A 27,522-nucleotide genomic window follows, 5' to 3' on the forward strand; every position below is an offset into this window, starting at 1 on the left:
GAGCATTTCTGCACACAATGAAATGAAAATAAAAATAAAAATAATGCTTATTGGTTTATTTTGCTCATAGAAGCCCTTTTGTGATTTTTTTTCCAATTTATAGATAGTTTAGCCTGCAAAATGCATACAATTCTACTATCGGAAGCCACTGCTGTTCTTTTGGAAACTTTTCAAAAATCTTCTGCAGGACCTTGTACCTGTGTTGTTCCTCTTTTTCCTCTGCCTTGGAGGTGGCAGAGTGGGCACAATGATGTTTGGACGTCCTCTGCCCCGAAGGGTGTGCTTGGTCATCATCTGCAATCGGTTGGTTAGATTTCTTAAGCTGCTTGCCACCAGACGTGTCCCTCAAAGGGGCCTTATTGGTCATTTTGGGAGTAGCACACCAATTACCCTCTAAAATGGTCATTCCAACTGATAAGTTCAGTTATTGGCTGCAGTCGTGCAAAAGAGCAGGCAAGCCCACCCAAGAAAGCTCCAATGGAATTGAGCACTGAATGTGAAGCCCATCTGCAAGCCTAACACCACACGATGCGGAGGCCGGTGAGAGAGGCCGACGCCAAAGAAGCTGTTGCCACATAACACAGAGACCGGTGAGAGAGGCCAGAGCCCAGAGCTCCAAGACGCGGAGGCCGGTGAGAGAGGCCGATGCCAGAACCCAGCACCCTAAGACGCGAAGCCTAGTGCCCCAAGACGTGGAGGTCGGTGAGAGAGGCCGACATCAACACCCAACCCTAACACCACATGATGCGAAGACCGATGCCATGTGATGCAGAGGCCGGTGAGAGAGGCCAACGCCAATGCCCGATACCATCTGATACAGAGGCTGGCGAGAGAGATCAATATCATAGTTCCTGGCCAGACTGGAAACAGCAGAGAGGTGAAACAATGGACAAGTTGAGTGAGAAATCGGGCGAGTGATCCAAATGCTGAGGCCGGTGAGAGCTAAACATCCAAGTTGATAAGGCCGACGCTGTGTTTGTTGGAAGTGAGCCGTTATTTTTATTATACTATTCACCCTCTGGCAGTTCTTCAATTCTGAGAAGTAGTTGTAGCTTCTCCTGGGCCAGAAAGACTATGTCCTTGATATTTCTCCCTTTTATATTTCCTCTTCTTAATTTTAAGAGGAGGAGGAGATAAGACTCAATGAAATGCAATTCTTATGGACATATTTAGAATATGTGACTTTCCCTAAAGACTAAGGGTCCGCTTGGTCTCTTTATATTTTTTACATATTTTACATATTTTTCTAATGTGTTTTGTAATATTTAGTAATGTTATAAAATTTTAAGACTGCCTATAGCATTGTTGGATTATCTAGGAGCATTTATATATTTAAATGTATTAAATGTATTTTACTTTTTATATATTCTTATGGTATAGGAATTTACAATTAATTAACTAATTATTTAATTATTTAATTTTTAGTGTTTAATTAAATTAGAACTATATGTATGAATGTGATAGATTGATAGATTAGCGTATAGTTTTAAATTGCATACTTTTATTGTATTTTAGTGATTAATTTGATTTTATGGAAGACTAATTTTGAATGTTTGGAGATGACTGAAGTTTGAATTGTATAATGAATGAGATGAATGGAAGGGTTGAGAGCAGAAGGAATGTGGGGGCCTATCTCTGGGGTGGACGACGGCCGAAGTATTCCAGTTTTGCTGGGGAGAGGCAGATATGTCGGGAGACATGGGGTAGGGCGCTCCCAGGGGGAAAGGGACCGCTGCTTGAAAGTGGTCCCTTGTTCCGGCCCCATTGACTCAACCCGGGGAACTGGTGAAAAGCGAAATCTGGAACCTGGGCTCAGCTTGTTACTGCTTAACGGCAGAAGAGAAGTCTAGAGACGCGTTGGAAGAAAACCAGATCAGAATCTGACTGAACACTTATAAAAGTTCATATTAAGATTTACAAAGTGGCAATCAGGTCAACAAGACGTGCCTACAATATCGGTCTGATTGCGGAATCCCGCCCAGCCGCCCTGTTTAGGGTGACTCGCTCCCTCCTTAATCAGGGGAGAGGTGGGGAGCCCTTGCAGGGTAGTGCTGAGGCATTTAAAACGCTCAGATCCGGACTGGTCTTGACTCCAATTGGAATGCAGAGTCGGCTTTCCAAAAAAGTTTGAAGACTCATCTTTGCCGTCAGGCTTGGGGCCATTAGATCTCTCCCCCCCGACTAACGAATGCGTTTAGAATAATCTATGGATTGAGTGAATGAGAATTGAATGTTTTTAAGTTTTTAGGATGTTTTTTAAGTCTTTTAACTGTTATTAATTGGGTCAAATTGTTTTATGATGTATTCTGTTTGTTGTGAGCCACCCCGAGTCCAGGAGAGGGGCGGCATACAAATCCAATAAATAAATAATAAATAAACTGGGCACTGATCAAGTTTGAGTTGTAAACTCAACTTTACAAGCATGCAGCTTGTAAAAAGGTAACGTGGGAGACCCACAAGCAGACAACTTAAATGGAAGGGAACTCCTGAATGGACCCGATTCTCCCTCGGTTTGGCGGGTAGGGGAATGGCTGGAAGGTGGTGAGCCCTCACAACCATGTCCCTAGAGCGAGAGGCTGAGGTGACTAGTGGATGCAGCAATGTCACTCGTGCTGCAGTGAAAGCGGAGCCAGAGCTCCTGTTATTTAACTCTCCTATGCCAAATCTTCAGGCTTTCTGGATGATCAACGAGAAGCTCTAAACTCACTCAAGTGAAATCTTTGCAGTTTCGATCCAAGAGACTAGTATTCAGGATGGGAGCAGTGTTCTGCTGAGGACTGAGTCGAAACTGGATCTTAACAGGGAGGATCTTGGCATAAAAAGACAGACTCAGTCCTCTTTCTGAGTGGACAAGGATAGCTCATCTTGAATGCTGGTACCTCACATGTGGAGAAAGTAGGAGACCGTAAAAAAAAAAAGGTTTAAAAATTGCCGTATTATTATATGCAAGAACATTATAGTTGTCTGATTCATATTATGAAGCTATATGAAGCTGTATTCTGATTTTTGTTTTAATTTTTTCGTTCTCCCCAAATTTTAGTTATATATCATATGGTTATTTTTTAATCATACAATCATTTTTCTCCTAACAAAGCACTTGATTACATATATGGTATATATACTGTTAAAAGACTATTAGATTATGTAGTGGATAAAATGGATAAAAACAAATTGCTTCATTTTGAATTTAAGTCAGATTTTTCAAAACATTTTTTTTTTGCCAAAGTAGAGCTTAAACAACCTCACAAAATTGCAAAGATAACGAAAATTAAGATATTGCGATGATAAATCTGGACAAGCCAGGTGATTTTGGCGCGCGCACACACACATATATAAAACATACACATACACACAGAGAGAGGCTATCACAACTGTCATAACTTTGGAAACAAAATTGTTGTTCAAAATATTTTTGTATATTTTTTTGTGGTGCTTAAAAGTTTTTTAATTTCTAAGATTAAAAATATATAAGCCTCTAGGACACATTCAGAGGAGAAATTAGAATCATGTTGCAATTAATAGAAAATTAATTATTTTCTGCAAGATCATAGTTTTTGGAATTCGCTATTCAGGTTTGATTTTCATAAAATATGTATGTGGAAATGTGTCAGAGATCTAAGTTAAGAAATTTCTGCAAACAACTGAAAACAGTTGTTGATACTCAGAAGATTAGAAAAAATTAAAGAACTATTTGACTGGAATTGGACTCCGCCATTTCACTTTTTGGCAAATCATGTACAGATGGAGCCAATGCAATGCCTTTTTACTCTCCCTGGAAGTGACTGACCAACCAAAATCATATAAGGGCAAGTTGTGTAATGTTCTAGGAGGGCTCAAAGAAGCTCATGGTAACTTTTGAAATGCATTTTTTTCATAGGCAAATGTTAGACTATTAGACACTATCAGAAGAATAACATGGCACAATTACAGGAAAAAATCACTATTCTACAAAAATAACATTGCTGCCCAACTGCCGCAGACGGCCATGTGCATAAAGCAGAAAGCTGTTGTAAGAACGTTCTGTGAATGGAGGGTGGTTCTGGCATTATTTTAATTTGGGCCTGCTTAGCTTCCTCTGACATAGAGCAACCATATCTTTGGTGGAGCTATGAATAATGAATTGTACCAGCAAATTCTACAGGAAATTGTCAGGGTCAGGGGTAGGTTCCTCCCAGTTGAATCAGTTTGCCCGAACCAGTAGCAGCCTGCTGATGACATCACCGAGCCAGATCAGTCAGTGCTGGTCTGTGGGCACCCCCAATTTTTTTAAAAAAACTGTTTTCCTTCTGAGCATGCACAGAAGCTGAGTTCCAGCATTGTGGATGTAGTCTCCCATCTTTTTTTTTTTGGCTTTGGCTTTTTTTTTTAACCCCAGATTTTTCGTTACTGCGGCGCGCCCATGCAGCGCAGGAGGGAGCAAACCAGCAGTGAGGTAAAGTGGAACCCACCCCGGACAGGATATCTGTCCATGAACTGAAGCTGAACAAAAAGTGGGTTATGTAGTGAGACAATTATTCAAAACACACAAGTTGTAGTATCAATGCATCGTTAAGAAAAAAGAAAGTTAATGTTTGGAATGGCCACATCAAAGTTTGGGCATTAATCCTATTAGAAGTGTCATGCTAGGACCAATAGCAGAAGGTCCATGTAAAGAAGCCTACCTTGATGCTGTCTAATAAGGAGGCATGGACCAAAAAGCCTCTAAGCCTCTAAGCCCATATGCAGGACTAATTAATGGTTACCATAAACATTTTGTTGCAGGTTTGCTGCCAAAAGAGCATAACAATTACTGAAAGCAAAGTCTCATATAATTTTGCTACACGCAAATAGTTTGAGATTATTGTTCTCAATAAATAAATGAGTAAGTGTAATACTTTTGGTGCATGTATTAATTAGGTTCTCTTTATTTAATTGTAAGGCTTATATGGAATAGACACTGTGTTTTAGGTCATATTTCGAGTCTCCAGAGAGGGGCGGCATACAAATCCAATAAATAATAATAATAATAATAATAATAATAATAATAATAATAATAATAATAATAATAATTTATACAGAAATATTTACAGACTTTTTAATATTACTGTAGCATAGACCCATGCATGTAGCCATGCATGTAGAATAGTTATTTTCTCTAATAAAACATGGCTTGGTTTATTTGTTCAACTACTGTTTATCAAAATGTCTGCTCAAAATAAATATAATAGTAGCTTGGATTTTTAAATAGAAGTATCTAAAAAATATAAGGATGAATAAAGAAACTCAAGTTACCTATTTTATCTTATTCATAGTCTGATTGTAGCATGCATATTTCTTCTGTCATAATAGTACTTCTAATTGCTGGAATTCTTTTCTTGAGAAAGAAATGTAGAATGAAATTGTAAATGAAAGCGATTGTTGCTAATTCATTGATCTTTTGTATATATCGTTACACTGAAAACAGGATGGAAAACTATAACCCTATATTTATAATCTTGCACGTAACATGTTTTTGTTTCAGTGGACAAGCCAAAAGCCCAGCAAATTAGAGCATCTAATACTATAAGACGGACCTCTTCATTGGATACAATAACAGGACCTTACCTCACAGGACAGTGGCCACGAGATCCTCATATACATTATCCTTCATGCATGAAGGACAAATCTACTCAGGTAAGTTTGAAAAGCTTGCCACTGCTACTTAATTGCTGTCTACAGTCTAATAATGAAAGATATATGTAGTCAGTTGATATGTTCTTTTTAAAAAAAATAATAGTATGGAAGATAAATAAAAGTACATTTTGAAAGTGCATACTATTATTTAAGTTTATTGTTGTCATGAGAAGAGACCATTTTTGAATTTAGAAAACATGGTAGCCAGGGTTCTGTTACAGGGTTATGTGAAGGGACTATTATTAAAAATAAACCACAAAACAAACCATGGTGTTTGCATATTTGCTATGCAGTGTTACCCCTTACATTTTAAAATCTGGACTGCAGATTTGTAAAATGTGGATTGTGAGGTTAGAAGGGAAATGTATTTTGAAGTTTTTATATTTATGATTTTTATGCAGGGATTTCCTATGACCCAAAAATGATTTTTGTAGAATAAAGTGTTTAAGAAAGGCTGGTTTAAATCATTATATTTTTGCTGTCATTTTAAAATCTTATTAAGAAAATAGGCATGTATTTTTGCTTTTTTCTTTAAAACTTTAAAACTATCCATTAGGAATCCGCAATTTTTCAGTCTTAAAATGGAACATTCTATAGCATTCCTCTACAGACCATACTGTTTCAGAATATTTTGAGATGATCCAAAGACGATGATCTGGATAAAGCAGACCTGCTTTGGGGGCAGACTACTCCAAAATTTTTAAAAATACTTTCAACTCAGTCTTTGCTTGCTAAATCTGCCAAGCAGCCTCAGAAATTGTTTGGACTGAAGTAAACAAAATATTTTAGAGTATATATGAATTTTCATTCCCAGATTATCATTTTGAAGATCATTAATATTCACAATTTTAGGAAACACATAATATTAAAATCATTTCTTAACCTCAGTATGAAAACTAATTTAAATCAAATAGTACCTAAACATTTCTTTCAAGAAGTAAGTATGGATATATTTAGCTATGCACAAAATGTAGACAGTACAGATCTTCAATCCCTACCATTTTATATTGAACAACAAAATGTGGGCAGCGAAAGTATAGTTTGTTTCCACATGACAACATGTAGAATATTGCATGTTTTGGGGACTGAATGGTTTGGCACTACACTTGCAAGTGAAGTAGATCTTTGAATCTTAATAGCACATGGCACAATTATACTGAAGGGTGAAGCTGGTATCCATAGAGTGATTGGGCAGAGTAGCATCTGAAATTTCTGATATGTAACAGATTGGTCAACTTAGATAGAAAAACTATTGTTAAGATGAACTGAAATTGTTGTAGATCTTTTCTCATTTTAAAAATACAAAATATCTCCATAAAGAAAATTAGTTTCTGATGATACTGCAATATTTAACTTTTATTAGTACTGGAATGTTTGAGACTATCCAATCTTATATCTTTGTCTTGACTTTTGAATCTGATTATGGATTATTTGATATTGTCTTGATAATAGCTGACAGTGTTGAGTTAAAAACAGTATTACAGTAAATAATTTATTAAAATTGTACTCCATTCAATAGTCAATGACTCTGGCCAGCTTACTCAAGAGAAAGACACATTCATTTTTCATTACTGATTTGTTTGTTACAGCTACAGATGTATTGTAACCATTGCATCATTATTACTGCTGCTATTATTAGAATTCAGGTCTGTCTGTCTGTCTGTCTGTCTGTCTGTCTGTCTGTCTGTCTGTCTGTCTGTCTGTCTGTCTATCTATCTATCTATCTATCTATCTATCTATCTATCTATCTATCTATCTATCTATCTATCTATCTATCTATCTATCTATCTATCAATAAATAAATTAGACTTCTATGTCATCCAATCCCGAAGGACTCAGGGTGGCTTACAACATAAAAAGGTAGAAATATTATAAAAAGAAGTCAAATATAAATATCTAAAATTATAAACCCCAGTTAAAAAAACCCACAACTCAAACAAACCAATCAACACACATTCATACCATTCACTATAATTTGGCCATGACAGATGTCAAATTCATGATCCCCAGGCTTGCTGGCAAAGCCAGGTCTTTGTAGCCTTTCAAAAGGCCAGTAGGGTGGAAACAGTACATATATTTGGGGGGGGGGGGTTGGTTCCATAGAGCCAGAGCAGCCACAGAGAAAGCCCTCTCCTACGGCCCTGCCAACCTGCATTGCTTAGTTGACAGGATCTGGAGGAGGCAAACCCTGTGTGATCTTATTGGTTTCTGGGAGGTATGCGGCAGGAGACGGTCCCGTAGATAGTCTGCCCCTAAGCCATATAGGGCTTTATAGATAAATTGTAACCGGAGACTAGTGGGTAGCCAGTGCAGCTCACGGAGCATTGGTGTTATATGGGTGTACCGGGGTACACCCATAATAGCTCGCGTGATTGCATTCTGGACTACTTGCAGTCTCCAAATATTCTTCATGGGTACAACCATGTAGAGCGCATTGCAATAATCAAGATGGGAGGTGATGAGGGCATATGGGTAAAGCCTCCTCGTCCAAATAGGGCCGCAACTGATATACCAGGTGAACCTGGGCAAAGATCTTTCTGGCCATAGCTGAGAGATGGTGATCAAGGCTCATCTGTGGATCTAGGAGGGCAGCCAAGTTGCGGACCCTGTCTGAGGGGGTCAATGCCCCCCACCCTGAACAATGGAGGGACAGATAGAGTGATCCTTAGGAGGAAATGCCCATAGCCATTTGGTCTTGTCTGGGTTGAGCTTGAGCTTGTTACCTCCTATCCAGATCCTTATAGCTTCCAGGCACCAGCCCATCACATCCACTGCTTCACTGAATTGGCATAGGATGGAGATGTATAACTGGGTATCATCAGCATACTGATGATACCTCACCCCAAGCCGTTGGATAATCTCATCCAACAGTTTCATATAAATGTTAAATAGTAGGGGGAAGAGGGCAGATCCTTGTGGCACCTCACAAGTAGGGACTGAGGTGTGGACCTCTGACCCCCTACTAACATTGACTGCAAATGATCAGAGAGATAGGAGAAGAACCACCGTAAAATGGTGCCTCCCACTCCCAACCCCTTCAGCCATCGCAGAAGAATACTATGATCAATGGTATTGAAGACCACTGAGAGGTCAAGAAGCACCAAGATATAGGAATGACCCCTATCCCAGGCCTGCCAGAGATCATCCATCAGCATGACCAAAGCTGTTTCTATGCTATGACTGGTCCTGAAACCAGTTTTGAATTAAGTTTCAGATTTGGAGAGAATACATAGCTCAATAGTGAAGACTTTAGTTTACATTCAAAAATTATTACTAGTCTTTTGTATTTTCAGTTAAGATGAGAATGTTAGTGGCTAGTGCAACTGCAGTTTGAAGTTCAACATCATCAGGAGAGCTATAGGTTCCCCATTCCCAAGCTAGGCTAATAGGAATAATCCTGCCAGCTACAGTAGACAGTATGTATGTCCTTTTTAAATGGCTTCCTATGTAGAATTTAAAAAAAAATTAGAAATGAACCCCCTACATAACTTTACTGTTTGATTATTTGCTATTCCAGGTTCTTGGTGAGTTATGGAATACACATTGCAGATTAATTCTTTGGACTATTGATATTTTGGTAGGTAATAAATAAAATTTTATATGCTCCAATTTGTACAGAAATTATGCTAAACCTGTATTTCTGTGCCAAACAAAACTGTCCATTCTTTCTTCCAGGAGGATATGAAAACATGCCATATGCAGACATTTTTTGTAACATTGGGACATATATCCTATTCATTGCCTTTGATGAGTGAAATAATTGACAGTTCAGTAACTGAGGAGCACAAAATTCAAACTTGCAGAAAAAGTCATGGATTCAGAACAATCCTTGTTTGAATTATTTTTAAACAAATCCTTATAACATAGAATTAAATCAGAATCCAATCTTCAGTTACAAACATAGATTTTCTTCAGTAATTAAATAGACTTCCCAAGGCATTCAGTCAACAGAGCTAATTGTTCAGCTACACTTTCCCCTTTAGCACCTACTTTAGCAGACATTTTAACACCAGCATGTGTGACTTGCCTCTGGAAAGATAAAACTCAGGGCAAAAGTTATTCATTGCTAAGGAATTTGATTTTTGTTTATAATAAAGATCTTAACAAAAAGTCCATTGTGCTATAGCTAAATATAATATTGTACTTATAATTTAAATCTATAAATATGCAGAAAAACACAGCTCTACAAAAATATCCTCCTCGAAATCCTGTTCTGCAACCAGTAAGTAAATCAGAAAAGCTTATATCAAAATTGACAACATTCTTCCACATTCCATGCATCATGAGAGCTAGCCACAGAAGTTATAGAAACAAAACAGTGGTTTAGAAAGATGACAGCATAACTCATTCATGCTCCTAACGTAATACAGAATCTTCTGTTTTCAGAATTTTAAAGAAGTAGTTTGCCATTGCATCCATTCCAAGGCTAAGTGCAAGATCACTAAAATGGCTTTGTGCCTAAAATCGGCTTAGAACTCATGGTCTCATGGTATTTCAGTTTCTAGCCTGTAACTACAACAAACTGACTCTACCCCTTCTTTATCCCTCTGCAAAGTAAGATACAGTTGAAGATTCAGCAGCACATTGATATGTAATCTCTCCATTTTTTTTAAAAAAAAGTTACTTTGCAGTCAGATATCTTTAAATAGGGAAAAAGACCTCATGGTCCATCTAGTCTGCCTTTATACTATTTCCTGTATTTTATCTTACGATGGATATATGTTTATCCCAGGCATGTTTAAATTCAGTTACTGTGGGTTTACCAACCTATCTTTTAGAAAGTTTATGAGCTACTTAAAGTTTGGTTTTATATACAGAAGTGCAACTTTTTTGTAAATAATGAATTATAAGGAGTGCATCATAGTATAAAAGTAATATTTAATGGACTTTTTAGACAATTCACTTGCCACTACCAATTTGACGAGATTTTGACGTCACAATATTTTATTAATTATATTGTTTTCAACAAAATGGAGGTCCAAGGGGTTGGTAATATTCTAATATAGCTCCATTATTATAGTTAACATTCACTCTCTCTCCTGTACCCTCTTCATATGTTAGTATTATTTTTTATTTCTATTAATCACATTTATTTTATTATTTGTTGTACATCAGAGTCACTTTTTGTGAGATCAGCAGCCATGGAAATTTGATAAATATGTCACAATTATTAAATGCAAATTAAAATTTCTCTATAAAATTTGGGCAAGTTGTATATGGCACTGAATTATAACCGATTCAAAAATAATTCCAATGGAACAGATCCTCTGTTTACCAACCAATATTTTACTATTATATTATCACAGACTCAATTATAGCATGTTACAGTATAGAGTGAAATCCAACTTGTTGCCAATGTTTTGTGATCTACAGAAGCTCGTTCATTTATTTAAAAAGGCCCACTGTTAATCATTTTGATTTGTCATGTACTGTTTTCAGGAAACCCTTACAGGAAACACTTTTCTAACACTGCATGCCCCAAATCAATCTTGTCTGACACTTCTCAAAGGTTTCCCATAATTGTTATAGAACTTATTTTATTCTGTTTGCAATCTACAGTGATGGATCAGTGATGGAAAAGTATAACCAAGGAGCAGTTTGAAAATCCTTTTATTAATTTCTAACAATGCAAACATTTTCTTCCCATACTTGTAGTGGATAGCAAATGAAATTACTTTGTTTCTAAAATGACTAGCAGTTCTCATGGGTGACTTTTGTATGGTCATAATGCATTCGTTAATCTAGTTTTAGTGGAATAGATTATTATGCTTATTATGTGAATTTTTAAATTATGTTTATTATGTAGATTTTTAAAAATTGTACCTGTCATGGCTGTCTTGGAATTTTTTACAGCCTAAATATAAACCTATCAAAAGTTATGAAAATTTTAACAGCTGAAACATCTGCTAGCCAGTTGGCATGTCTTGGTGCTTTCAGGCAATGTGGCTGAAAAGGCCCATATAAACCAGCAGGGGGTTATCATGTCGCACCAGCTAATGCATGAGGCCAGAACCTGCGTCTTTGAGCAAAACACCACCTTCGATCCCTTTTGGTGCAGTATCTCTGGTGTGACCAGTGTGACAGCAAATTGGCTCAGCTGTACCACCAGGCTGAGTAGAGCCTTCATCCATCCCTCTTCCCCGCCCTGGTGAGCTGGTTTGGTCTGCCGGTCATAGATCGTTTCACCACCACAGAGAACACCAAACTGGAAAGGCATTTCACTTGATACCTGACTGAGGGTGCAGACGCTGTCCTCTGCACCTGGCCAGCTGGCTTACATCCGGAAGATTTTGGAGGAGAAGGCTGAAGTACTCCTCCTTGTCCCTCACTGTCTCAGGAGAGCCTGATTTATGTTCCTGAAATCCCTATCCATCTGCCAATGTTGGAGAATCCTACCCACAGAGTCATCACTCAGCCAGGTTGTTAATCCACCCAGATCTCCAGTGATACCAACTTACCACCTGGCACTTGAGCAGTGCATTCTAAGGTGTCACGATGTTCCAGACCATTCAGACTCTCCAGGCCTCTAGGAGGCTGTCCACAGGGAGAATTTATTCGGCCACTTGGAAACTTTTTTGTTCCTGGTGCTCACAGGTGGGATATTCCTCTGTTGTTGTATCTATCATCAACGTCAGTAGTGGGCTGCTGCATGGATGGTCCAGTAAGCAGTCCCAGTTGGAAAAATGGAGATGTGGTCGCATCTCTGCGTTTCTGATGCTGCATGTTCACACTGGCAAAAGATTTGGCTTCTGCACAGGCTCAGGAAGGGAAATCTCTTGTGAGGATGCTTGCACACATGAGATTTTGCCTATTTTAGGCATTTTTTTGCTTTCACACATTCACAGAAGCAATTGGCAAAAATCAGTGAAATCATGCATGCAAGCATCCTTGCATAAGATTTTACTGTATGCACATAAGCTGAATCTTGCACTGGCATGCATGCACGCACGTCAGATACGCCGTCTCCAGGAGCACTGGTAGCACCGGCAATGGGCAGCCCGTCATTGATCAACATCTTCAAATTTCTGCAGCATAGCCTTAACAAGGTTCTTTCCCCAACACATTTCAGCGTTAGGTGGTAGAACTCTTCTGTTTTGTCCTGTGATTCTCTGGACTCCTTGTCTCACCATTCTCTGTTGCACAGGTTCTTGAAAGGAGCTATAAACTTGTGTCCTCCTGTCATCCGTCAGTATCCAACCTGAGACCTCTCAAAGGTTCTCTTATCTCTGACGGGTGTCCACTATGAGCCCTTGAGGACCACTTTGCTTCACCACTTTAACTGTAAGGTGGTATTCCTAATGGCGATCACCTCCATTCGGAGGATCTCTGAACATTCTGATTGAGTAGTCCTCTGACTGGACCCCACCTCTGTCCCAAAAATAAACTCTTATTTTCACAGAGCCCAGGAAATTGTCCTACCCAATTTTGCCCAATCCGTTGTACTCCTTAGAGAGACAGCGGCACAAGCTCGATGTTCAGAAGGCACTGAAGATGTACTTCAAGCATAACTCCACCCTGAGCAGATCAGAGGAATTTTTCATCTCCTTTCAACCCATTTCCTTGGGTTAAAAGGCGTCCTCCACTGTGGGGCGCTGGCTGTGGAGCATAATTATGAAGGTTTATGACCTGCAGTCCTTGCTATAGCCGATCAGAGTGACAGCGCACTCAATCCATAATGTTGCAACAACGGCAGCTTGATCCACTCAAGTATCCATCAAGGAGGTTTGACAGGAGGGATAAACTCCCTTTATCGACCACTACAAAATTGAAGTATTTGTGTTAGCTGAGGTGGCGTTTGGTCTCAGAGTTCTCCAATGCTGGTACCACAGACTGGGGAAGCCAGCCACATTTAGCCCTCCCAACAGACAGACTGCTTTGGTATGTCACATTCTTGGAGGTTAGCTCCAGCTACTATGGAGAAGGGCTATTAGTAGTGCCTGATACACCTCTTTTTGTAGAGTGGAGCTAACCTCCAATCCTGCCCAGTTAGTCAAATGTGGCCTTCAGGACATCAAATTGTTATCTTATTTGTTTTTTACTTTGCAAGCCACATACTAAGTCTGACCATTGTCCTTTATCAAAAGAGAGGGAATTAAGACAGGAGGACAAATATATACAATTTGTCAAAACCCGTCCTCATTGGCTGAAGGGACAATGTCATCCCATTCTTGGAGGTTAGCTCCACCTTATCAGGTAAGCCCAATGCCCCTCCCCTCCTATTGCCACTACATCTATGTTGGATCATTTAATAGAGTTTTTTAAAAATAACTTTTAAAATTGATTTTAAAATATAAAACACACACACAAATACAACAAGTGCTTAGTGATTTGTGCCCACCACCAGACAACATTCATACCCCTCCACCAGAATGGAGGAATATTTTATATATACCATTTTAACCAAGAGCAATCTATTGATCATTTAATAGAGTTATAAAAAAGAGCAAAAGTAATTCAATTTGTAAAAAGGCTTCCATGCTTCACTGTGGTTCATTGTTTGGATAACAATGTAATTGTGGTTATTTGTTTTAAGTTTAGGTGTCCTTTTATTATCTGCAGAAAACAAAATATTGAAGTACTTTTGTTGTAGCTATCTTGTAGGTATCAGCGAAGGTGGTTGCGGTTTGGTATACATTATTGCACATGTTTATTTGTAATACACAGAGGAATTTAAGAGATTGTAATGATCTTATTTGGGAAAATATTAATGGACTTTTAGAAACTATAAGATTACAAGGTGGGGTTTTTTGTGTACTAAAACAATTTTATGTTACATTATAAACAAAATTTCTGAACGTGCTGATAATACATAAAGTATTTCTTTAAATCTAGTTTTATTTTAAACTGTCTTCTTAGTTGTTAAACTGCTATAATTTAACTTTTGTGTTTATTTGTTCATGGATGCTCATGGATTTAATCTGATATCAAACAATTCCATATAATCTAATAATTATATTGAAGAATATAAATATACACTAGCTAACATGGATAATGTTACTTCATTTTCTGTCATTTTCATAGATTTATTTTGCTCCCTCTTTTCCTTCTTCCCTTCCATTACTTGTGTTTTTCTAAATCAGTCACCTTTATTTTGATTTTTTTCCACATCCGTTTTTGTTCATGTGGCTCAACTCGCCTTTGTAAGTCACATTTTCAATTTCACAGCTCCAGTAGATGAAAAGTAGGAAATAAGATGAGAATTCAGTTGGGAAGTCTTTCTGTTGTATAGTTTATTGTTATGAATTATGAGATTTGAGGTATGGTAAATTTTTAAGTACGTGTTTATGTATGATAAAAGCAATGTGCTGGAGTTAAAAAATAAGGTACATACAAATGTAGAAATCAACTTTTTGCAATTTTCTTTTGGTAAAGAAATTGATATGGAGTAACAAGAAGTATAAAAACAGTAATCATCCTATACATGGGATTACATTTGACCATTAGAGCACCCCATCATAAGCAAAATGTCTATTACTATGGCATAAATATAGTGTATTTTTTTTCAGTAAAGTTGATAGTTGAAATGAATGAGTTTAGTTTCTGAAACTTATTATATCCATATCCATATTCATTTAACTGCCATCAAAACACTTCACTCCCAAAGGACTATACACTTTTGATCTTGCCATTCTAAGAGTATCATATCTGTAGAACATATGTTGTGACTTATATAATGAAAACAGTTGTCTCCCCTTGTGTTGTGGTTAGCTCTGGCCCAGCTCCTGCCCCAAGGAATGTGGAGGTGGATGTGGGGGAGACATCCACATGCCGCAGGCTTGTTTTGCTCCCAGTAGAATCTGCCGACGAAGTCTCCTCTGACCAAGGAAGCGTGAGTGACAGGGAAGAGGGGAGTTTGGCAGACAGCCCAGGAGGAGATCAGTCATCTGTATCATCCCTGGATTCTGAACAAGAATTAATGACACATCCACGCATGCGTAGAGAAACAATAACTGAAGGATTATTACAAGAGAAAATGAGGCCACCTGTGGTTGGGTGGGGCTTCTGTAATTAGTGCTACAGATAAAAGTGCAGCCTGGTGTTTTAGCCTCATGGCAGATTATCTGATTCATTGTTTCGTCAAGATTGTGGTTTTTGCTGTTCAGGATTGTGTGTGTGGACTCTCTGGACTTTAGAATTGGACTCAATTTCCCAGTTATTGGGTGAGCAAAAATTGGACTGCATTTAACCTGTGCCTTGTGTATACCATAAAATCGCTTTGACATTTAAAAAGGGAGCTGTTTCTGTTTTTCTGTTTATAAAAACTTTTGGGTTTTCCTTTTATCGTGTGGTGTGTGTCTTCCTGGACTAATTACCCTGTAATTACGGGCGGTTGAGACACGCCGGCAGAACATCTTGCTTTAAGGAAATGTTTGAAAATGCTTTTAAATCAAAATATAATATGATTAATTACTAAATAGTATTTGTTTGACTAACAAATTGGTGGTATAACAAAGATAAATGCCAAATTACATTTGTTGGTTTCCATTCATTTAGACACCTAGCTGTTGGGCAGAAGAGGTATTAGAAAAGAGATCACATCAGCGTTCCGCTTCATGGGGCAGCGCTGATCAACTAAAAGAAGTAAGTGCTTAACAACATGGTAAAGAGTAGCAATCCTTCATTTCTTACTTTTAACATTAAATGCAGTTTGTTTATTGTGCCCATTTTGTGAGGGTGCACCCATGCCCCTGCTTTCAGTCACAGGCTGCTAGTTTTAATTTTATGTAAATGATAAAAAGAACATTGGGTAGTCAAAGTAGATATCTGGTAAGATTGACACAAAGGCAGTATTGCACTTTCATATGTTAGCAAATGCATTCATGGATGTGTGATAAATCAGTTTCCTGGTACAGGTTTTCATGGGCAGTATCTGTCAGGCAGTGTTAGGCTTCAGGGTTTAGTGACCATGATTCAGAGAATATATTTCTTGATATTTTGCTGTAACTCTGGCTGGGATCTTCAAAGGCAAAGTGGTTTGCTATGCCAATTTGATTTGGAGACAACTTTGTCTTTAGTCATGCCAGCCCAATTGTGGATGAAGTATCAGGAAATCTGTTCTCTAGACCAGTGTTTCCCAATCTTGGCAACTTGAAGTCCAGATATCTTCAAGTTGCCAAGGTTGGGAAACACTGCTCTAGACCACTGTCATTAATTCTGAAGTCCAACATTACCCAATTAAAAAAATCCCTTTTCAGACATTCCTTTGGTTATGGCTAATAACATTAGAATCCGTTTAATGTTTATTAGTCTGAAACTGGAAGCCTATTTCATTTATTTGTATTATGTTGTTTTGAAATTGGAGACGTTAAAAAGAAACAATTGCCCATGTTTTAAAATCCAAGATCCATTTAAACTGCTAAATATATTTAAAGTTAAAATTGTAGAATGGTAGTAAAATTTAAAGGATTATGTATAAGGTATTGATGGCGAACCTATGGCACGGGTGCCATAGGTGGTACGCGGAGCCATATCTGCTGGCACGCGAGCTGCTGCCCTAGTTCAGCTCCAACGTGCATGTGTGTGCTGGCCAGTTGATTTTTGATTCACACAGAGGCTCTGGGAGGGCATTTTTGGCTTCCAGAGAACTTCCGGATGGATGGGGAGGATGTTTTTATCCTCCCCTGGCTCCAGGGAAGCCTTTGCAGCCTGGGAAGGGCAAAACACGAACCTACTGGGTCCACCAGAAGTTGGGAAACAGGCTGTTTCTGACTTCCAGAGGTCTTCTGGGGGGCGGGGGGGGGGGCTGGGAAGCTCACACACTTTTTTGGCACCCGAGGGAAAAAAGGTTCGCCATCACTGATATAGGGTCATGGAATATATGCTGACTTTATTTCCTTTAGTTAATTTAAATGCCTATTCAAAAAATACATTTTTTGTATTTTATATTTTTGAACTAAGATTGTGATGATTCATCCTGTTTAGCTGGTTGTTGCTATCTGCTTATTTTAAAATTAGTTTCAATGGGTTATATTAATATGAATATACTGTACATATGAAAATAAACAGTAGCTATCATTTTCTTCTAACATAATTTTGATCCTTTCTTGTTAGAGAATAGTAAACAGGTATATTTCAAAATATATTGTGTTCTGCATGAGAATATAGTACTGTGAGTAAAATATTTTTTGTGGGGTGGATGTCTGGTAAAAGAAAAATGATTCAAAACTTTGGGGAATAGTAATTGGTTGATAAGGTAGGTAAAAGATCTGAATTATTTTATTACATTAATTCATGATACTGAAATAAAATATGACTAAATCACTTCTTTTCAGGAATTCAGACCATTATTAACTTTTTAATTAGGGTTACTACAAATTTAAGGGAAAAAACTAATCTGCAACATATGCTTATCTTCAGAATATGATACTGTTGTTTTGTAGTCTATTACTTAAAGAAGATTATCTCCTGCTCTTTTATATCTCTTATGTTCTGTCTTTTATTTGATTTTGTTTCTTTTTCCCATCAGATTGCCAAACTGAGGCAGCAACTCCAACGCAGTAAACAGAGTAGTCGTCATAATAAAGAAAAGGAACGTCAGTCGCCTCTCCATGGCAACCATATAGCAATCAGTCAGACTCAGGTAAACACACTACTGGATTGTTCAGGCATAATTTTTACAGCACAAAATTAGAAGTAATGTTTTTTAAGTTCTGAATTCCTGACTGCCAACTAAAAATTATTATTTGCTTTTCAGTACAGTCAAGCAACAAATAAACTGGGAACAAATATTAAGAAATCTCTAGATACTATTAAACTTGTAACTGATATTTGAGTAAAGTTTTGAGATAGTTAGAAATGAGCTTTAGGCTGACTTACATCCTCTATCTGAATCCATTCTAAATGACCTACTAAACTCACCCAAAGAGTTCTTTTATATCCATTATCAAGCATAATTTTCTGCTTTATATTCCTGTAGAATTGTGATCTTTATTGTCTTCATTAGTCTAATGTGTTTTGTTTATTTAACAGACTTGTATAGCTACCTACAGTATCTTAGGAATAATTGGGCAGCTCCCTACAGATGAAAGGTTTTATGTGGATAATGTGACCATGTTATTGTTGAAAATCTTTTGGATTTTTTTATAAAACACATCCTGTATTGAATGTTTGTTTCAAGTAATATATTCAGATAATAGAACTATGTCAACATAGTCACAATGATAATTTAAGTTATTGACACCACCCTTTTCATGCTGTTTATTTATAGATATCTACAATTATGATTTGATGGTGTCATAACTATTTAAAAATGTGTTATCACTGATTACTACATAGATTGGTTTTTATTTGTCTTTTTCACTTTGATTTATATATATATGTAACATAGCAGATGATACAGAAGTGTCATAGTTGTGGAAATCTAATGAATTATTCTCTATTTGACTGTCCCAAAAGTGCTTTTTTTTCCAGGAGGCAACTGGATTTGAAGGTGTTTCACTTCTCATCCAAGAAGCTTCTTTAGTTCTGAAAGGATAGTGGGGTCATTTGCATCCGTTTACAGGGCCATTGAGGCACCTGGGGTTTTATATGTGTCCTTGCTCTTGGTTCCTGTAGTCTGCACTTTTTTCTCTGGATATCCGTTCCTACTCCCACACCATTCAAAGGATATTCATTTGAGATGAATATAATGGGACAGAGATGATTCTATAGGCAGCCTGACCCCATGGGATGTAGCACTTTTATGTCATAACGCCATGAAATGCATCCAAAAGTAAACAGTCCAAAGATATTACATATGCCCTTCTTTGCTCCTGTGGTCATGTTCTGCTCTAGCTAAAGCTTCCAGATGCTTTTCAAAAATAGCACCATGTACACCGTGTGCATAATTATTAGGCAAGTGAGTATTTTTACCTGATTATCATTTTAATGTATATATTTCACCTCCAGGCTTTATAAACTCGAATGCTTCGTGGATATAAGCATATCAGGATATGTTTTTGTATAATGAGGGAGGGTGTGGCCTAAGGAGATCAATACCCTATATCAAGGTGTGTATAATTATTAGGCAGCTGCTTTTCCTCAGGCAAAATAGGCCAAAAATGAGATTTAAATGACTGAAAAGTCAATTGTAAATGGTCTTTCAGAGGGAAGCAGACTCTTGAAATTGCTACCGTGTTTCCCCGAAAGTAAGACAGTGTCTTACTTTCTTTTTACCCCCAAAAGCCCCACTACGTCTTACTTTCGGGGTATGTCTTACATTGGAAAAAAATTGAAAGGGTCGCGTTCCCGAAGGCATCTCCCCAGAGTCCAGAAGGGCAGCCGCGGGACAGGAGCCTCGTGAGCCCTTTTCCAACTTCAACCTCAGGGCTCCAAGCGGCGTGCACGCGTGGAGCCGCAGACGCGTGTCGGGGAAGCGTGTGTCTGGAAGGGAGGAGCCGCTCTGCGCAGTTGGGCAGCCCCACCTGCCTGCCGGAAAGGAGGCGGGCGAAGGAGGGCGCAGCTCCGGCCGCTCGCCTCGGAGCCGGTCAGCCTCGCTGGCCGCTTGCAGCCGAGCCTCGGCAGGACTCGGTTGCTGGGACGAGCGCCTTCGCTGCAAGCCGCCGCCCGCTCGCCTCGCTTTGGACCAGCGCCGTCCTTCGCTTTGCCAACCCGGGGAAGAGGCGGTGGTGCCGCGGCGAGGCGAAGGCGAGGGGCGCGCGAGGAGCTTGGAAGCGACGTCATCGGGCTCCCCCCCCGGCAATACCCCCGTGTTTCCCCGAAAGCTCGCCTCGGAGCCGGTCGGCCTCGCTGGCCGCTTGCAGCCGAGCCTCGGCAGGACTTGGTTGCTGGGACGAGCGCCTTCGCTGCAAGCCGCCGCCCGCTCGGCTCACTTCGGACCAGCGCCGTCCTTCGCTTTGCCAAGCCGGGGAAGAGGCGGTGGCGCCGCGGCGAGGCGAAGGCGCGCGGGGAGCTTGGAAGCGACGTCATCGGGCTCCCCCCCTCGGCAATACCCCCGTGTTTTCCCGAAAGTAAGACATATGTCTTACTTTCGGGGTACGGCTTATATTAGCCGACCCCCCTGAAACCCCCGATACGTCTTACAATCGGGGGTGTCTTACTATCGGGGAAACAGGGTAAGATATTGGGCCTAATCACAGAACCATCAAATGTTTTGTTGCAAATAGTCAACAGGGTCACAAGAAATATGTTGAGAAAAAAAGATGCACATTAACTGCCAAAGATTTGAGAGGAATCAAATGGGAATGATCAGGAATCCATTATCCTCTGGTGCTGTCACAATCCAGAACTGCAATCTGTATGAGTGCCCAGAAGTACAAGGTGTCAGTGCTCAGAGATATGCCAAGGTAAGGAAGGCTGTAAGCCGAGCACCACTGGGGCACTTTAGAAGACACTTTCTTCAAGCAGTGGTATGGGAAAAAGTCTGCATCTTTCAAGAAAACCATGATTTTTATTCATACATCGAAATACAGTGGTGCCTCTACCTACAAACGCCTCTACTTACGAACTTTTCTAGATAAGAACCGGGTGTTCAAGATTTGTTTGCCTCATCTCAAGAACCATTTTCCACTTACAAACCTGAGTCTCCAAAACAGTAACCGGAAAAGGCAGGGAGAAGCCTCTGTGAGGCGTCTCTAGGAATCTCCTGGGAGGAAACAGGGCCAGAAAAGGAGGGGAGAAGCCTCTGTGGGGCCTCTCTAGGAATCTCCTGGGAGGAAACAGGGACTCCACCCTCCCTGTGGTTTCCCCAATCGCACACATTATTTGCTTTTACATTGATTCCTATGAGAAAAATTGCTTGTTCTTACAAAAGTTTCTACTTAAGAACCTGGTCACGGAGCGAATTAAGTTCGTAAGTAGAGGTACCACTGTACTTCATTGCGTGGCTAACCAGTAAAGACCTTAAAGATGAAAGAATAAAGACATGGCCCCATTCCACACCTGACTTACACCCTATTGACAACTTGTGGGCCCTTTTTAAAATGGGAGATTTGCAGTGAAGGAAAACAGTGAAGGGGAATCTCTCTGAACAGTATCTGGGAGGTTGTTGCCGCGCAAAAGTTTTGTCATCAGCAGATCAAGAAACTGACAGACTTCATGAATGGAAGACTTATGACTGTTGCTGAAAAGAAGGGTGGCTATATTGGTCACTGATGTTTTTTGTGAACTGTCAGAAATGTTTATTTGTTTAGTTGCCCAATAATTATGCATACATAGATATACTCCTAGAAAGCCATAATCTTACTTTTTCTGAAATATTCAGATGTGTGGTTTATTAACATTTGTATTTACTGAGAGCACTGTAGTTGTTCAATAATAAAATTAATTCTCCAAAATACAACTTACCTAATAATTGTGCACAGAGTGTACAGTGCATTGCAATAATCCAGTCAGAAGATGACCAAGTCATTAATGCCTGAATGGAGAGATTTCCTATCCAGGAAAGAGTGTAACTGGCACATAACATGAATTATTGGTGTTTCTATCCCACTGAAATCAAAATTCATAGTATTTTACCATTACAATTTGAAACAACCTTGGTAAAATGCAATAGTTCAACTGTTAGATAATTAGGGCAAAGAATTTAAAAATTACATTTTCAAATTTTGAAACTGAAATTACAAGGACAAAACATCAGACTGTTTTATTAATTGTAGATCAGTGAGTTGCATTCTGAAGATCAACAATAGGCACTCTTTAAATAAACACTCTCCTTTTTCTCCGAATGAATTACAATCTCTATAGGTTTGGTGATAGAGGTGAGCCAAATGGAATCATTCTGTTGTGCTATTTTGTGTAAGTTTAGTGAAATATCCCATTACTATCACTTCCAGTATTATTGCTGTTATTGGTTCTTTTAATATTATTAGTGTTGTTATTTTTTCCCTACTTTTTTTAAATAATACTTTGGTCAACTCATAGTGGAAAGCATATCTAATCGTCCTGTCTCCTATTTTCCCTTAATAACAATCCAGGTAGGGAGTTAGTGAACTTGACTGTGCATATGTCTTTAATGTATACATGGGATTTACGTAGTGTTTTTCTTAATCTCTGTATCATAACTTAATTTGTCCATCTTCATATGGTATCATTTTTTCTGATACCATAGATCAGTATTTCTCAACTTTGACAACTTCTAAATGTTGACTCCAGTTGCCAGAATTCTACAGCCAAAATAAATCTCAGAATTTCCCAGGCAGCATACTGTAAAATTACTAAGGTTGAGAAATACTACCATAGGCTAATTAATTGAAGTAATAGGGTACAACATTGTGCTGCTGATTCTGTATAAGACCCAAGGTAGGATATTTTTTCTTTCCTCAATTCAATCCTTTTCATCTGAAATCTGCATCAGGTTAGATGACTTTGCATTTAATGTTTATCACTTCAGATAAGTACAGAACTCAGTTTCTTATCTGTTGGAGATAAGATAGCTATATCTTTTAAGCTAATTGAAAATTTCACTTGTTTTAAAGGCTTCTATCTCAAGATCAGTACCTATGCCACTGTCAAATATTTCAGTGCCAAAATCAACAATCTCACGTATGCCATACAATGTAGAAGGAATAAGTCCTGAATTAGAAAAAGTGTTCATCAGAGATAACAGTGGAAAGGAGGAAGTATCGAAGGTAAGGGAATGCTGTGAATAGCTATTATAAAATACATGTTATAGGAATGTTATTTATTGATTTAGTTTTGTTTTTCTAGTCATATATTCCAATCACATCTGATCAATAATTTTATGTAATTTCAGTAATTAGATTAAAGTAATGTAAACTATACATGTACTCAGGAACAGCCACAATACATTTAGTCTCCATGACAGATAGCAGATCAAAAGACCAGCTGAAGAAACTGGATCTTATGTGCTTTAGGGAAAGTTCAAAGCCAACTTAATGGATTCACCTATCTTAAAAGTTAATTTTACAGGAAGACTGGATAGTTTGCATACCTGTATGTGTAAAGTGACTAATACAAGAAATTGTATTTTTAAATTTTTGAATATATTGATGATCATAGAGTAGTGATGGCGAACCTATGACAGGGGTGCCAGAGGTGGCAAGCAGAGCCACATCTGCTGGCACGTGAGTCATTGTCCTAGCTCAGCTCCAACGTGCATGTGTGTGCTGGCCAGCTTATTTTTGGTTCACACAGAGGCTCTGGGAAGGTGCTTTTGGCTTCCAGAGAGCCTTCCAGAGAGCCTGGGGAGGGAGAAACATGAGCCACCTGGGTCACCAGACGTTGGGTAACAGTCCGTTTCTGGCCATCAGAGGGCCTTTGGGGGTGGGGAAAGCTGTTTTTACCATCCCTAGGCATTGAATTATGCGTATGGGCACTCGTGTATGCGTGATAGCATGCGCACACATACTTTCGGCACCCGAGGGGAAAAAAGGTTAGTCAACACCGTCATAGAGCAATCCAATTAATAATAGTAATTTTAGAAATATTTTTTTTAATGGAATGGATTGGATTGGAATGGAATGGAATGGAATTCTTTATTGGCCAAGTATGATTGGACACATAAGGAATTTGTCTTTGGTGCATATGCTCTCAGTATACATAAAAGATACATTTGTTAAAAATCATGAGATACAACTCTTAATGATTGTCCTAGGATACAAATAAGCAATCAGAAAATAATATTGATATAAATCGTAAGGATACAAGGAACATGTTACAATCATAAGTGATAGGAGATGGGTGTTAGGAATGCTAAGACTAATAGTAATAGTAATGCAGCCTTAATGCATAATTTGACAGTGCTGAGGGAATTATTTGTTTAGCAGAGTGATGATGTTTGGGGGAAAACTGTTCTTGTGTCTAGTTGTCTTGGTGTGCAGTGCTCTATAGTGTCATTTTGAGTGTAGGAGTTGAAACAATTTATGTCCAGGATGCGAGGGATCATAAATATTTTCACGGTGCTCTTTTTCACTTGTGTAGTATACAGGTCCTCAGTGGAAGGCAGATCTGATTATCCTCTGAAGTCTGTGTCTATCTTGTTACGTTGCAGAACCAAACGAGACAGTTAAGGAGGTTCAGATGACAGACTCAATAATTCCCCTGTAGAACTGTATCAGCAGCTCCTTAGACAGTTTGAGCTTCCCGAGTTGGCACAAAAAGATCATTCTTTGTTATATTTTTTTGATGACATTTTTGATGTTAGTTGATCATTTTAGGTCTTGAGATATGATAGAACCTAGAAATTTGAAGGTTTATACTATTGGTACTGTGTATTATATTGTAAGAGGTGATGTAATGGGAGGGCTTCTCTTAAAGTCTACCAACATTACTACGGTTTTGAGTGGCAGCGCCAGAGAGCTCCCAGCTTGCGCTTTGTAGCGCTACGTAGCTGACCAAATAAACGCTATTACAGGTGACCAATTAAGTGTTATTACAGACCTCTATTATTGGTTACATACCTTTCATTATATGGCTTTGGTGAGAGATGCCATTTGCCTTGTGAGGTTGGGGTGGCCATTTTGTGAGAGGCTGATTGATAGGCGGCCATTTTATAACACCATTTGGCAGGTCATTGGCCTTTTCCAGACTCAGGCCCTCTCCTCCTCATCGTTGGGCCTTATAGGGCTCAACGGTTCCACAACCACCCCCAGGCAGGCAGTGCTGACCACTACCCACTGACTATTCCAGTAATAAATAAATAAATAAAATAATAAAATAAGATAAGGATAATAATCCGGCAGCAGTTGCACAGAAGAGAGCAGGCCATACAACCATGTCCACAGTCATGGCAGAGCTTTCACCTCAAAGACTCTCCAAACAGCAGGCCAAATCATACATCTACTCTACGGATGACATTCAGCCCTCCATATCCCAGAAGGCCGAGACCAGGCTCCAAGAGCAATCTGACTGGCCTTCAAAATCAAAGGCCTTGGAGAGGGATGAGATGAGACGGGCAAAGCAACTCCAGAAACTGTGTGCCCAGTCTTTAACCAGGGCATCAAACCCTCTATCACCTGACCGTAATCAGGAGGCGACAGGGGATGTGTTCTCTCTGGACAATACAGTGCAGTACAATACAAGGCAATGCAATACAACACAATACACAATGCCCTACATTGCAATTATAAGTTTACTGTATCCTCTCACATATACTATGAAAAATATTTCTATTTTATTCATTTATTTATTGGATTTGTATGCCATCCCTCATCGTAGACTCGGGGCAGCTAACAGCATAAAACAATCCAATATTAAAACAGTTTAAAACCCTTATTATAAAACCAAATATACATACAGACATACCATGCATAAAATTGTGACGGCCTAGAGGGAAAGAGTATCTCAGTTCCCCCATGCCTGGCGGCAGAGGTGGGTTTTAAGAAGCTTACGAAAGGCAAGGAGGGTGGGGGCAATTCTAATCTCTGGGGGGAGTTGGTTCCAGAGGGCCGGGGCCGCCATAGAGAAGGCTCTCCCCCTGGGTCCCGCCAAGCGACATTCTTTAGTTGACGGGACCCGGAGAAGACCCACTCTGTGGGACCTAACTGGTCGCTGGGATTCGTGCATCACTGTTATCACTGTTAGAAGTTTCTTTAAACTTCCTGTTTTTAAATGTTTGTTGTTGTTGTTATTGTGGTAAGAAAATTGTTTCGTTACTGTTAAACTGCCAGAGAATTGGTTTGGTACAGATAAACCTCAGTAAGAAACTTAAATAAGCCATGACAGTTTCTTAAAAATATGGCCATATTAAAGCAATTTATTTTATTTTCCTTCATAGCCCTAAGGTCTTGCATGAAGAACATTGAAAGAGGGCAAATCAAATTGCCTATAAAAGGATACATTCTTACCATTCATGTTAAGAATTGTATTTGTATTGTAGCCCTTGGATATTCCTGATGGTCGGAGAGCACCCTTACCTGCTCACTATCGTAGCAGCAGCACACGAAGCATTGATACACAAACACCTTCAGTCCAGGAACGCAGTAGCAGCTGTAGCAGCCATTCTCCATGCATTTCTCCTATTTGCCGTCCCGAATCTCAGGATGGGAGCCCCTGTTCTACAGAGGACGTGCTTTATGACCGTGATAAAGGTGAGAATCTTAGAATTACTGATCATGGCTTGCATTTACCATAATGCACCCTCACTGTGCATCTGAGCACTGAAATCATTTTTTTGTTGTTGTTGTTGTCATCATCCCGGTGGTGTGAACACAGAATACTCATTGATTGATTGATTTTGCTTGTTTGTTTCCTCTCTTGCTTGTGAAGTTTTACAAACATCTTCCATAAAAGTCAGAAAAGAACACAGTGGTCTTAACTCATATTAATGAATACCTAGAATAAGAAGTTAAGAGAAAGTGCACTGTTCCATATATCAGAATGTGAATCATTGGTCAAAGACGTTAAATCACTTCATGATTATGTTACTTTTAAATAATGAAACAAGTTAAACTAGAATACAACATCATTTTTCCACTTCAGTGTATAAAGATTTTGACTTTAGAATGAGTTCTGCTGATGAGCGAATCATGGCTCTGTTTCATTGTCTGTATTTAACAGTGCAATCTTCTATATGTCTACTCAGAAGTAAGCCCCATTGAGGTCAGTGGAACTTATTCCCAGGTAAGTAAGTACAGGGTTGCAGCCTTAAAGCTAATGGTTCCTTGTAATTAAATGATGATATTCTCAACACAGTTGGTGCTTTTTTACAGTGTGCAGTTCTAAGCACATTCATGGATTGATGAGGAATACAGTATTCAGGCATGCTTTAAATTATAGGTTTTAATTTTTCTAAATAAAAGTTTCTAGACCTCAGTAGCTGCAAAAATAATTTTAGAAGCATTTAATTATTTATTTTGCAATTGTATACATCTCCAACATTTTGAGGGTAAAAGTAATTTGGGGTTTGTAGAGAAATCCTTTACATTTTTCCTCATGTAGAAGAAGAAGAATACATTTAGTAGAATAGATATA

At 38.8% G+C, this 27,522-nt stretch overlaps 1 protein-coding gene across 2 annotated transcripts in view; it reads left to right on the forward strand.

The window, feature by feature from the left end:
* Nucleotides 1–27,522, forward strand: part of GLCCI1 (glucocorticoid induced 1) — a 45,088-nt gene that overhangs the window by 8,293 nt on the left and 9,273 nt on the right. Inside the window, exons 2-7 of one of the 2 annotated variants that reach the window (XM_070730009.1) lie at nt 5,501–5,652; nt 9,170–9,229; nt 16,147–16,233; nt 18,119–18,232; nt 23,067–23,219; nt 26,429–26,639. In XM_070730009.1, the coding sequence (XP_070586110.1) occupies nt 5,501–5,652; nt 9,170–9,229; nt 16,147–16,233; nt 18,119–18,232; nt 23,067–23,219; nt 26,429–26,639 (777 nt within the window). The remainder of the gene's footprint in view (nt 1–5,500; nt 5,653–9,169; nt 9,230–16,146; nt 16,234–18,118; nt 18,233–23,066; nt 23,220–26,428; nt 26,640–27,522) is intronic. The other variant, XM_070730010.1, reaches the window with a different exon arrangement.

Source organism: Erythrolamprus reginae, chromosome Z (genome assembly GCF_031021105.1).
Source record: "Erythrolamprus reginae isolate rEryReg1 chromosome Z, rEryReg1.hap1, whole genome shotgun sequence".
NCBI lineage: Eukaryota > Metazoa > Chordata > Lepidosauria > Squamata > Dipsadidae > Erythrolamprus > Erythrolamprus reginae.